Source organism: Zeus faber (assembly GCF_960531495.2).
Source record: "Zeus faber genome assembly, chromosome: 4".
NCBI lineage: Eukaryota > Metazoa > Chordata > Actinopteri > Zeiformes > Zeidae > Zeus > Zeus faber.
Window position 1 is genome coordinate 20,164,614 of NC_137191.1, and position 13,507 is coordinate 20,178,120.

Consider the following 13,507-nt stretch of genomic DNA (forward strand, 5'->3'; position numbering starts at 1 on the left):
TTAACGACCTGGTCGTAGGAACGGAACTCGGTCGTTAAGTGAGGAGTGCCTGTGTATATATATATATATATATATATACAGTATATATACACACATATACAGTATATATTTATACACACACACACACACACACACACACACACACACACACACACACACACACACACACACACACACACACACACATCAGCCACAACATTACAATGGCACCTGTCAAGGTGTGGGATATAATAAGGCAGCAAGTGAACAGTCGGTTCTTGAAGTTGATGTGTTGGAAGCAGGAAAAATGGGCAAGCGTAAGGATCTGAGCGACTTTGACAAGGGTCAAATTGTGATGGCTAGACGACTGTGTCAGAGCATCTCCAAAACGACAGGTCTTGTGGGGTGTTCCCGGTATGCAGTGGTTAGTGCCACTACCAAAAGTGGTGCAAGGAAGGACAACTGGTGAACGAGCAACAGGGTCATGGGCGCCCAAGGCTCATTGATGTACATGGGGAGCAAAGTCTAGCCTATCTGGTCCGATCCCACAGAAGAGCTACTGTAGCTACACAAATTGGTAAAAATGTTCAAGCTGCTATGATAGAAAGGTGAACACAGAGTGCATCCAGCTTGCTGTGTATGAGACTGATCAGAGTGCCCATGCTGACCCCTGTCCACCACCAAAAGCGTCTAAAATGGACACCTGAGTGTCAGAACTGGACCATGGAGCAATGGAAGAAGGTGGCCTGGTCTGATGAATCACGGTTCCTTCTACATCATGTGGGTGGCCGGGGTTAGGGTCCGATCCAATGGAGCATCTGTGGGATGTGCTGGAACAACAAGCCCGATCCATGGGGCCTCCACCTTACAACTTACAGGACTTAAAGCATCTGCTGCTGACAACTTGGTGCCAGATACCACAGGACACCTTCAGAGGTCTTGTGGAGCACTTTGATGGGTCATAGCTGTTTTGGCGGCACGAGGGAGAGCTACATGATATTAGTGGTTATTGGTGGTGGTTTCAATGTTGTGTGTGTGTGTGTGTGTGTGTGTGTGTGTGTGTGTGTATATATATTAATATAGTATAATAGACAGATAAAGTATAAAGATATAGGATAGATCATGAGGCACTCTATCCACACTCTTCCCAAATACTTTTTCTGAATAAAAACCTGTATAAACAAAATTGTATAACCCCGAAAAAAAACCCCTGATGATTCGTTACCCCTTTTTCTTTGAACCATTTCACATTTATGTTCCACTGATTATTATTTCCCACTGGTTATGATGATGATCACACTGGCTGAGCAATGATTATGACTGATTATGATTATCACATGAATGTTAATTGTGAAATTGTGAAGAATACATAAAGCAGAGTGTTGATAGGGCCTGTACTACCCTGTAGAAGCAGTCGTCACATGCTGCTTTCAGGCTGTTTGCTTTCAATGAAACAAAAAACTTAACATGTCTATAAACATGTAAACCTTTTATTGGAGCATATCGACATAGTTTCAAATATATAGATTTATTGAAGCACTTTTATATTTGAACACGAATATCACGACGATCAACATGAAAACACGAGGCCTTCTTACAGCTTTTTAATGTGAACATAAGTACCAGAGCTCCGTCTGCATTTCCACGTTAAGGGGCTGCTGTGACTCCTGCTGACCACCAGGTGTCGCTGTGTTTTCCCTTTTCAATGCCCCGAAGCTTCGGCACAAACTAGAAGAAAGCCCTAAAGCTTCACTGGCTTTCGTCTTTTCGTCTTTTCTAGTTTTTCAGGATTACGCGATAAAAGTGTTTTCGGCTACTCATTTTAGCTCGCTAGCTCATGACGTAGGCTGCTGCGCCATCAAAGTCAGCGTCAGCCCGTTGTTGACGGTAACCTAGGGAAACGAGGTACTCGAGGAAGACTTCCTGGTTAAGCAATGCGCATGCTCTGTATAATGAACACATCTACAGTATACACAGGATAAAATGTGTGTATATAAACATATATATATATATATATTTAAAAAAAATATATATATATATATTTTAATATTTATATTTATTAAATATTTACATTAACAAACAGGAAATTACAGCACATATGCGAATGAGCAGAACAAACAAAATTAGAATACACAACATCCAGACAAATTTGGCATTCATCACCCAAATATACTGTACACAAAAAATGAAAACAAACTAAGGAAAACTGGAGCATTTCCATACTGAAAGGCTGCATCAAATCAAAGATAAGCCTGGCCGTCCCACTATTCATCAACTGGGGCTCTTTAAATACAAATCAGCATCATTCCTATAAGTTGTAATGGGGGGCGGGGGGGTATAATGTTTTGCCAGTATTACATTATTATTAATCAGCTATTCTGTTTTCTTGTGTGTGTGTGTGTGTGTGTGTGTGTGTGTGTGTGTGTGTGTGTGTGTGTGTGTGTTTGTGTCTGTGTGTGTGTGTGTGTTCATTATCATCATTTGTATTATTATTTAATGTATAATGTAATGTTTAATGTATGTTATTAATTAAATACAATGTCATTTGTATGTGTGTTAGTGTTAATCGTAGGCCTAGTCGTAGTCATAGTGGTGGCAGTGGTTTTGGTACATTCAAGGCATTTTAATGCCACTTAAACTGTTGTATACATTGAGTGCGCCCCTGGTCCTGCTCCGAATACTATTATTAAGTGAAGCATACTCTATGTAGGGTAATTATTTCAGCATCAGTACCCCTGTCAGTCACCCATGTTATGCAATAGCGGAAAACATGGTTATACGTCTATACTTACTCTGTCATCAATGTGTACTTTGTATTATCATTTAGGATAAACAGAGAGGGCAACAGCTTAAATTATAAAATAATACAAAACTCAGAAATGACTTTTCTGGGGCATCAGTTGATTTTCGTCTGGGCAATGCAAGGCTGTCATGCGTGCCAGCCCAGGTAGGATGGATGGATGGATGGATGGATGGATGGCTGGCTGGCTGGATGCAGCAGGGCTGTAGTTATGATCCACCATCCAAGAAACGTAAAATCGCCAAACGCCAAACACCAAACGCCAAAGAGGCAAAACCTCTTTGGCGTTGTAAAACAAAACCCAATAATAATCCGTCGGGATCCAATTTCTCAGATACAAAAAAAATATTCTCAACTCTTATTAGTATGGATAGAATTAGCAAAAGGTCCAGTGAGTAAGTACCAATCGCTCATTTGAATTCAGATCATTAACTTTTCATTAGATGCTGGTTGAGTCGTGTGTGCATTAACAAGTAAATATGCCATACATATACTGCACAATCAACTAGAAAATATTAATTACAGGCATAGTCATACCTCCCAGGGGGGGATACTGCATCTGTGTTTGAATTATTCTGTAAACTGGAAGCATTGTTTTCAGCTCTGGTGGTACGTTGTGTTATTAGGGGCAAAGTAAAATGGACTAAACCCAGTCTCAGTTGCCCTACCTGACAGATATGCTACTCCAGCATCTTCTGTATGTTTTGGATCCGGATGTACATTGAACATTGAGCGAGTTTAAGAGAAATTTAAAAATGCATTTGGATTGTACAGAGGTGAAATATAGTTTTCCCCCATGCCGTATCAATAGGGAACATCTCCCAAAGGGCAAAGGAAATCCGATGGTGACTCACTCGACAAAGTCACCATCAACTGATGAAACAATGCTCTCGTAAAATAATAAACCAGTTTTATATGGCACATGAGAAATAAAGGCGCAAAGTACTAAAGTTGATGACATTCATCAACTCAGTTATTGAGTCCCAGAGTAAACATGGTTGATGGCCCTCCCACATTTTCACGTGATATAACTCGATTTTTATGATAGGATTACCCCAGGAACAATGATATATACAAATAACACAACACGGCATGAAGCTATAACAGGCAGTGTACCAGAAAATAAATATTGGCTGAAATACTTTTATGACAAAAAATCGAAACAAAGCAAATGTCATGACTGACGTTGATATTTGTAATATCATACAACAAAAATAAATCAGTGACAAGGAAATACATGGTCCGATTAATTATCCACTCTATATTGCTTTTAAATGCTAACAAACATGGAAGGGTTCCTGATTGTATATCCTTTGTGGTTTGATTTTATGATTGTGTATCCTCACGCATTTCTATTATTTTAAAATTTGTCACTTATTTTCTTATATTTTGCTTGTATTTTTCCACCAACAAATACATCAATATATATATATATATAAGCTTAGAATTGTGTATAAATATATTTAAGAACCTACGTCATCTGTACTATTGCATCTTATATGTTTGTTCATTGTTTTCTATTGAAAAAAATCTTCAAACCACAGTTTTTCGCCCAAATGATGTGAGCAGATGGGATTTTTATCCTTCATAATTTCACAAGTTTACCTTGAATTCAGGAAAAAACCCCACAAATGTGGTTTGTTTCCACCTTCGTTCTGAGGCAATACATTTGCTCATTACTATGTGCACACTCTTATGTGCACCATGAGGTCAGTGAAAACTCTTTCAAAATAAAGAAGATTTTTAAGCGTGATACATTGCTCTTAATGAAAAAAATAATCTTCTAAAATAAAGGACAGGAAACGTATAAATTAAAACAACACCATAATAGGCCACTTAAGGTAATAATTCATTGAGAAATTTTGTACGGTATCTATCTATCTATCTATCTATCTATCTATCCATCTATCTATCTATCTATCTATCTATCTATCTACGCAATTTGACATTAAGAATTTGACGTTCAAGGATGGTTTCTCAAACCTACTGGTCTTGGTTGTTGAGTGCACCAGGCCCACGATGCCAATCCAATATCCCAGCAGATGCAAAAAGCAAAGACATGAAAATAGTTATATATTATTTAAAGCTCTGAAATGAATTTAGGCCCATTTAGAGCATGTTTAGACGTGGTAGTCTAAGGCCAGCTGTATCCATGGGGATACATGTGCTAGAGAACATTGTCATTCATATTGCCCCATTTGAATTATTTTCTCTACAAATGTGAATTTCATACACAAATGTGTATGAAAAAAAGGGCATACAAATGTGCTTGGCTTTTAACTAAGCTGCAGAAATGCTTCGCGCTGCCGCTGCTGTAAATCCACACAGGGTTGTCAAGGTAAAACTTGAATTGAAAATGATTTCAGATCAGGAAATGTCACATCAGGAAATCTTAAACCGGCAACAACTCTTACTGTGCATTTCACATTGTGCAGCTGAGGGCTGGATGGAGGGCTTTACCAACCCATCATCCTACCATTGGTCCTCTGGTGTCCTCCACTGGGCTCCCATTGGCTTTTGGTGAGGGTTGTTCACTGTAACCATTTGCCCAGATAATCTACAATGAATATTGCATGTGTTTTGGTGTGTGCGCTGATCATTTGAATGAGGATCCAGGCAGCAAGGTGTCCTGGATAGACACCAGACACACGCTCTTCAGCTCAGAGCCGAGGCTGCGCGCGGGAGAATGACGGAATTCCTTCCAGACACCGCATCTGATCGATCGGCATTATCCAAAAAAGAGATAAAATAATACAAAAAAAAAAGAGAGCGAAAAAAAAGAGAGAGATTAGCCTACAATGTTTTGCACAAAGCTGAAAGATCTGAAGATATCGGGAGAGTGCCCCTTCTCCAGAAACACTGAGCCTGCAGACTTCGAGGACGCGCAGGATTTATTGCCCATTTCTAGGGACGCGTCTGGGAAAATCGGTGCGAATCCACAGCGATTGACCAGATTAAAAGTTAATCTTCACACTCTCGGCGACAGCATCCGAAAACTGTCATGTCCCGAGGTCAGTCTAATTCATATCTGTGTTTTTTTTTTTTTTTTTTTTTTTTTTACCCCCTCGACAGTAATTTGGTCTGTGTGCAATGTGATTTTAACGCTTTATTGAAAATATGTTATGCAACTGTGGCAGGTGGCACGGTTGTCTGGAACGAAAAACGTGCATCGATGCGAGTCTTTGCGGTGGGGCTGGGTGATATTTCCAAAAACCAAACAGCACGACCATTCATTCCATATTTTGGGGGTGAATGTTAATGCATTCATGAGACATTGAGACGCAATATTTGAGAACCAGTTAACGTGGATGTCATAAACAGACAGAGGCACGGATTAAAACAACTAGGACAGTCTATTAAGTTCTGAAAATGCAGCCTCGAGATCAACATTGAACTATATCCCAAGAACCAACGTCTCAGACGATGGCTGTAGTCTTATATCGCGATATTGACATTAAGGCGATATATCGCCCAGCCCTACTTTGCAGGGATGGAAAGCAGTCTCGACTGTTTTGTGGCCATCGTGAGTTAACATGGCTGAATTCCTGTTTTGGCCTGTTTATGACTTAATAGCAATATAATAGTAAAATGAAATAAAACACAAATACAGAAAACAAACAGAACTCTCTTTGGAAAAAAAAACCCCAAAAAACAAAAACATGCTTGATACTTCCAACAGTTTGAAAGACTGCATACTGCTCTCCACCGAGTAATCAATCCACCAACACACGTGAGACATAAGGAGAGGTAAGTAGGCCTACATATTTAAATTAATATTACCCTGGAATACTAATACTGGCACGGCTACCACTACAACTGCTCTTTAAGTATATGCTGACTGATTTCAAATATGTATATATATATCATTACCTTTGTACAAAAAGTAATGGCTGTACATTAACATTCCTAATATGCAATTTACGACTTCGATTGGTTAAGGGACTGAATATAACATTTAAAACTCTTCATTTCATATTCCCACCAAAACGCACTTTCAAATGGAGTGTAAAATGTTGTTCGTGTTCATGAGTTTGATACGCGCTGTCTTGCTGTCTTTCCAGCCTACCGAGGATTGTCACAGACAATCAGGGTTGTGTTCCTAAAGAAGAACACTTACGAGATCTCATGAGGAAGTACTCGAGCAAAACAGGTAATTTCAAGTCTTAAACCTGCCATTGTTTGCATGTTTGGATTTGTTGATTTAATTTGACCCATGCTTCTGTATGTGGCCATCAGCTATCAAAATGGACGCTCTGAAAGTCGCCCTCGGCGAGGAGCTCTTCCAAATGTGCTACGAGGAGGACGGACATATTCTGAGGGTGGTGGGGGGAGCTCTCCACGACTTCCTCAACAGCTTCAACGTTTTGCTGAAACAAAGCAGCGCGCTGCCAAGCCCGGGCCGAGTGGATCCTGTAAACCAGCCGTCGGTGCTTTGCTTAGACAGGGATCCGGGTCTGCTTACTGTCTACTACTTCAACCCCCAGCCGACCACGGAGCTCTTTTTTCCTGGAGTCATCAAAGCTGCTGCCAGCGTCCTGTATCACACCAACGTGGACGTGTTGATGGACCTCCCCAGTGCCAAGGACAGCATCCTGCAGTCCAGCCCCCAGCCCAGTCTCCTCTATAGTGTCGTCGTGAAGGACATCAAGAGCCTGAGCCCCAGCCCCCTCAGGGCCACCTCGGCGGGCACCCTACCCACCTCCCTGTTTTCCACCATCTTCCCTTTCCATTTATTCCTTGACCAGGACCTGGCCCTCGTGCAAATAGGCTCCGGGCTCAGGAAGAGGTTGACCCGGAAGGATGGACTGAGGCGGACCTCCACGTTCCAAGAACACTTCTCTATTGTTTCTCCCCAGATCAAATGTACCTTCCAAGGCATTCTGACCATGCTAAACACACAGTTTATTATTCGGATTAAGCACGGGGCTTCCATCACAGATAACACAGGGAAGGTAGGTTGATACACGCTTCCAAATGTGGCCTAAATTGTGATGTTGACTTTCACATCGAATGAGGAAACACTGGTGTCTTTATCTACGTGACAGCTAATTGGCTCGCTTGCCAACCCTCATCCTAATCCCAACCTATAGCTCGAGGAAAAGATCAACACTCTACCCCCAGAGGAGATAATAAGTAAATGTCAAACCATTTTTTTTTTCATCAAAGGGACAGTGATGCTCAGCAAGGCTCTAGGCAATAGGTAGTTATTAGGAGAAAAGGGGTCAGTGACTAAGTCTGATGATTTAACAATGAATAATGTCATTAATAGATATTATGTCTACAATAACAATGATGGCTTTCTCATACTCCCTTGAGAATATTTGGTAGGTATAGGCAGAATATATACGTACAAAATCTGTGTAATTTGTGTCAACAACTGCAACTACTTATATTAGATAACCTCAAATCATGTTATGGAAAGTAGGTCATTAATATTGCCTGGAGGATTTATTTAGTCTGTGATAGTGCCACACACACACAACAGATGTCCATTTTGTAAAATTGAGCAGTTTTCAAAATGATATTGGTTTCTGAGACCAGTTTTTCACCCAAATGATGTGAGCAGATGGGATTTTTATCCTTCATAATTTCACAAGTTTACCTTGAATTCAGGAAAAAACCCCACAAATGTGGTTTGTTTCCACCTTCGTTCTGAGGCAATACATTTGCTCATTACTATGTGCACACTCTTACGTGCACCATGAGGTCAGTGAAAACTCTTTCAAAATAAAGAAGATTTTTAAGCGTGATACATTGCTCTTAATGAAAAAAATAATCTTCTAAAATAAAGGACAGGAAACGTATAAATTAAAACAACACCATAATAGGCCACTTAAGGTAATAATTCATGGAGAATTAAATGAGAATGCCAACTGTTGACGCACGTCATGTTGACAAATTACTATAAATATAATTGAGGGGATCATGCACTTACTGAACCTTACCGCCTGTAACATACTGTATGTTTTTGAGTTATTATTCCTTATTAAGTCTGGAAAAATGCTCATAAATTACTATGTTTTCTCAGCTAATGGACCTGAAAGGTCAGATGATCTACGTTTCCGAGTCCAACGCCATCTTGTTCTTGGGCTCACCCTGCGTGGACAAGCTGGAGGAGCTGACGGGACGTGGCCTCTATCTGTCGGACATCCCCATCCACAACGCCCTGCGGGACGTGGTCCTGGTGGGGGAGCAGGCCAAGGCCCAGGACGGCCTGAAGAAGCGCCTGGGCAAGGCCAAGGCCGCGCTGGAGAACGCCCACCTGGCGCTGGAGGAAGAGAAGAAGAAGACGGTGGACCTCCTCTTCACCATCTTCCCCGGCACGGTGGCGCAGCAGCTTTGGCAGGGCCAGACGGTCCAGGCCAAGAAGTTCGACCACGTCACCATGCTGTTCTCTGACATCGTGGGCTTCACGGCCGTGTGCTCGCTCTGCACGCCCATGCAGGTGGTCACCATGCTCAACGAGCTGTACACCCGCTTCGACCACCAATGCGGGGAGCTCGATGTCTACAAGGTACGTTGATGAAGCCGATGGGTCTGCCATCTTTCAACCCAGGCTTCTTTGAATGAACGTATATTATAGATTATTAAATATATTTTACATCATTTATAACTGTTTTAAGGGCAGTGTTTTTCAACCACTGTCTGCCACGAGAAGACGAAAGGAAATGAGCTCTTGTGTTGCAATATCAAAATTGCGAGGCTGTACTCATTCCTCAGTTGGAGTGCAGATAGCAGATCTGCTCACCAGAACAAGCTCAGGTTCCACACTGAAAATGTGTTATTGATATGTGATATGAAGTGTGGTACATGATTGTGAACGGTGATGCCGTCGGCAAGGCTGGGAAACACCGCCCTCGGGCAGAATTATTTACTGTTGCCTGGGTTGAAAAATAGAAATCCCATCCTTTAAAAATTTGGTTTGGAAGGCAAGAGCAGATTGGAAACTTAATCTAGCAACAGTTGGCCATTTCTGATTCCTACCGAGCAAAGTGGAAAGCCTTTTTTAAAAAATGTTTCTAAATTGAAGTCTTTTACACCTTGAAATCGGATACATTTCGATGATGTGAATAATAATTGACACTGCATGCCCTCGCAAACCCTCCGAAAATCCTCCCGACTTGTTTAAACAAGACAGGGATGGCACTCTCGGTAAAGGATGGTACGTTTTAAAGTGGAAAAACAGCAGTAAAAAAAAAGATTTCTGTCTCCATCCTTCATCCAACGCTTGTAAAGTTCTCGCAGAATTGTCCATCAATCAATCCCTTTTCCCTCTTCGGCGGTATAGCGTAAACTTATACTATTTTACAGTTTGTAGAATAGAAATGCATCGACCCCACTTTTGAGATTCACAATAATACGATAATAACGATCCACGCTCTATATCACCTCGGAGATGTTATTTTAGTGCTGCCCCACACAAGTGACACACCCTTTATCTTATCTCACCTTAAATATTTTGAGAAGGGGCCATGCGTATGGCGACTCCCAGCCTGCGAGGAGGAGGCCAGCTAATGTAATCACACTGTCATGGAGGCAATACACAGAGAGAAGTATGTTTGATAAATACCTCGCCAACACAAGGAAGTCAGAGGTTCCTCCAGGATCCTGTTTCAGCTCCACATATGTGTCTAAAAATAGTTCCATTTTGTCTTGGCTACAAAAAAACAACAACTTTGGGGCCTCTTTGAGAACTCTCCCGCTCAGATTTACATGGAAAAAAAAACTTCAGATCAAAAGTAGAATATAAAAGATTTTCATCGTTTTGATTATATTAAATGATCGATTCCTAAAAATGATGCTGATGGGACCAATTAAATGACTTATTTTGCCTAATTTACTGCAGCTTTTGACCAGATACGTGGTTATGAGGTCTTGAAATAGCTGAAACTGAAATAACTGCATTTTTTATTTTGGGAAAGATGTTTGCTGTCTCTGCAGCCATGACTGCCTTCTCCATTGTTTCCAGAGTAAATCTAAAGCCCACCAGACAGCGATGGCAGCTTGCAGGATCCCACGCATCAGCTCGTGATGCCATTTTACTGGCAGCGTTTGAGCAAACTATGAAAAGCCATTTGTCTCGTTTCAAGTGAAGGTCTTGCTGAACACCTGTGAAATGACTGATTTTGACGCCAGCAGCACCAAGTACAAAAACACAGAAGATTAGAGATTACAACAGTTGACTTTTCACGACTGGTTGTCAACTTGTCTATACGCCGAATCCAATGTGATTCCAATTCTGACTCCTTAACTTGAAGAATCGATGGCTATATATATATATATATATATATATATATATATGTGTGTGTGTGTGTGTGTGTGTGTGTGTAAATATGTGTTCTGAGTTTGTCACACCACAGAAAAATGTGTTTTTAACCACCGAGCCAAATTTGAATGATTAAAAAAGTCACCAAGTATATACAAACATTTTGTGTTGTATGGTGATATAGATTTGTGTGTCATGGCTTTTGCGGCTCTCCAGGTAGAGACTATCGGTGATGCTTACTGTGTAGCGGGCGGCTTGCATAAAGAGAGCAACATGCACGCTGTCCAAATCGCTCACATGGCTATAAAGATGATGGAGCTTTCAGACGAGGTCATGACCCCGACCGGAGACCCAATTCAGGTGAGGACCAGGCTGCACATTCTGGCGCCCGTTGTCTTACACCGTCGGTCAGGTAGAGAACTTTAATATGCAAATAGATCGTAACAATCGGAGGAAAACTTTGCTGCGGTAGCAAAGTTTGCTGAAGGCTTGAAAGCAAAACAAATAATTTAATCTCAACTGATGAATACATTAATAATTTTTGGGCAAGAAACAAGCTTGATTTTTGTCATTTTGACGAATGTAAGATTAACGTCAAATGCATTATTTACTGTATATATGTAATATATACACAGTATATGTATATATTAGTGTATAGTGTAATATATATCTTAAACAACGTATTTTACAGCATCATGCAAAAATTCAGGGTGAAAAAATGACTGCTTGTAAAATGACATTAAAATGGACACAGTGATAAACAACATCAAAACAACAACAGTGAAACAACAACAACAACAAATACTGCTCTTCTGATTCGGGGAACTGGACACTTCTCTTCCAGATGCGGATCGGCCTGCACACCGGTTCGGTGCTTGCTGGCGTGGTCGGCGTTATGATGCCGCGCTACTGTCTGTTTGGCAACAACGTCACTTTGGCCAACAAATTTGAATCCTGTAGCCAACCAAGAAAAATCAACATCAGCCCCACGACACACAGGTAAAGTAGCTGCACCATCCTGCATTTGCTGTTTATACTGTTATAATTATATATATATATATATGTGTGTGTATGTACTGTATATATACACATTTATTTAAGCATATTAACATCCTGTAATTATATATATATATATATATATATATATATATATATATATATATATATATATATATATATATATATATATATATATAATTACAGGATGTTTATATGCTTCAATAAACAAAGGTTACAATTCAAATGATCTAACACACTCTGTTACTCTTCATCCCCAGTTATATTCACGTACAGGATACAGAAAAGGGAGATGTTAAATCACTGTTCTTCCTCTTGCTTTGGAGTGGGTGACCGTATTGCTGTGATAAATGCTTTATTTGTATGTCCCTCGTCCCAGGTTGCTGACTGATTGCCCGGAGTTTGTCTTCGTTCCCAGGAGCCGACAGGAGCTTCCGGCCAACTTTCCAGCAGAGATCCCTGGTGTTTGTTACTTTTTGGAGGCCGCCGAGAATCCCTCATGCAATAACAAACTCCACGCCTGAGAAAACCCAAAACGTATTTTTGAATTTGTTTGTATTCATTTGTTTTAGTCGTCATAGAGGTGCGACCAACGTCTGACTGCTGTTTACATTTCGAGACATAAATAACAATAATGATTTTATTCTATGTGGATTCCCTGTACCTTTAAACCATTTGTACAATCTGTAGGGACACTTCTATTTATTTTCCTGTTACAATGTTTATCCCAGAATTAATGAAAAAAAATATATATATATTTTCAAGCTCTCCTCTGAGTTGAATCATAGAGCATTTGGTTGTTTAATGACAGCTTTAGGATTCTGTTGCTGCTGTTGTCATTTCATTGATTGGGATAAACAATTCCAGCCAATCATGGGTGTAATGTGTCAAATAGCAGGTGAATTTCAGTGTTTTTTTTCTTTCACCTGCAGCTAATTCAAGAGTTTTGAATTTAATGTATCGCACAAAATAAGAGTTTACTTGCCAATGCCCGCAAAGGGTTAATCTTGTTAAAAAGTGTAGCAGTGTGATCAGTTTCTGGTGTTTTAATGGACATTTCAACAAGAAAAGACAAGCGATTGATGAATTTCACCTCCCAACAAATCTTGCCAAGTTGCGGAAACAGTTTTGCGAGCTGATAGATTTGGGGACTTCACATTCCAGGATTGACTTTTTCTCCCCTGAGTTGATGGAGAGCAGATGAACTGTCGGTGCCTTATGGAAATGTCAGCTGTAGGATCTTGCAAAAACATTTATTATCTCTTAGATGTGTGTAATTTCTTCCTCTTAACATAAAAAAAGTACTTGAGTTCTCATGATGCATTTATCAACACCTATATAAATACAAATGTCGACGTGATGAATTGTCTTGATTTACTAATTCCATTTTTTTGTGGCTACAAAGTAGTATACATCTTGAACACCATAACCTGAAGTGACATATG

General features: G+C 40.3%; 1 protein-coding gene across 1 annotated transcript; it reads left to right on the plus strand.

The window, feature by feature from the left end:
- Nucleotides 1-5,577: 5,577 nt before the first annotated feature.
- gucy1a1 (guanylate cyclase 1 soluble subunit alpha 1) lies at nucleotides 5,578-12,586 on the plus strand (the record flags this gene model as incomplete). The annotated part of the gene is made up of 8 exons (XM_079999469.1): nucleotides 5,578-5,790; nucleotides 6,459-6,526; nucleotides 6,841-6,929; nucleotides 7,016-7,731; nucleotides 8,808-9,293; nucleotides 11,262-11,405; nucleotides 11,890-12,044; nucleotides 12,442-12,586. The coding sequence occupies 8 exons, from the start codon at nucleotides 5,578-5,580 to the stop codon at nucleotides 12,584-12,586; spliced, it is 2,016 nt and encodes a 671-aa protein (XP_079855595.1).
- Between the last annotated feature and the right edge of the window lie 921 nt (nucleotides 12,587-13,507).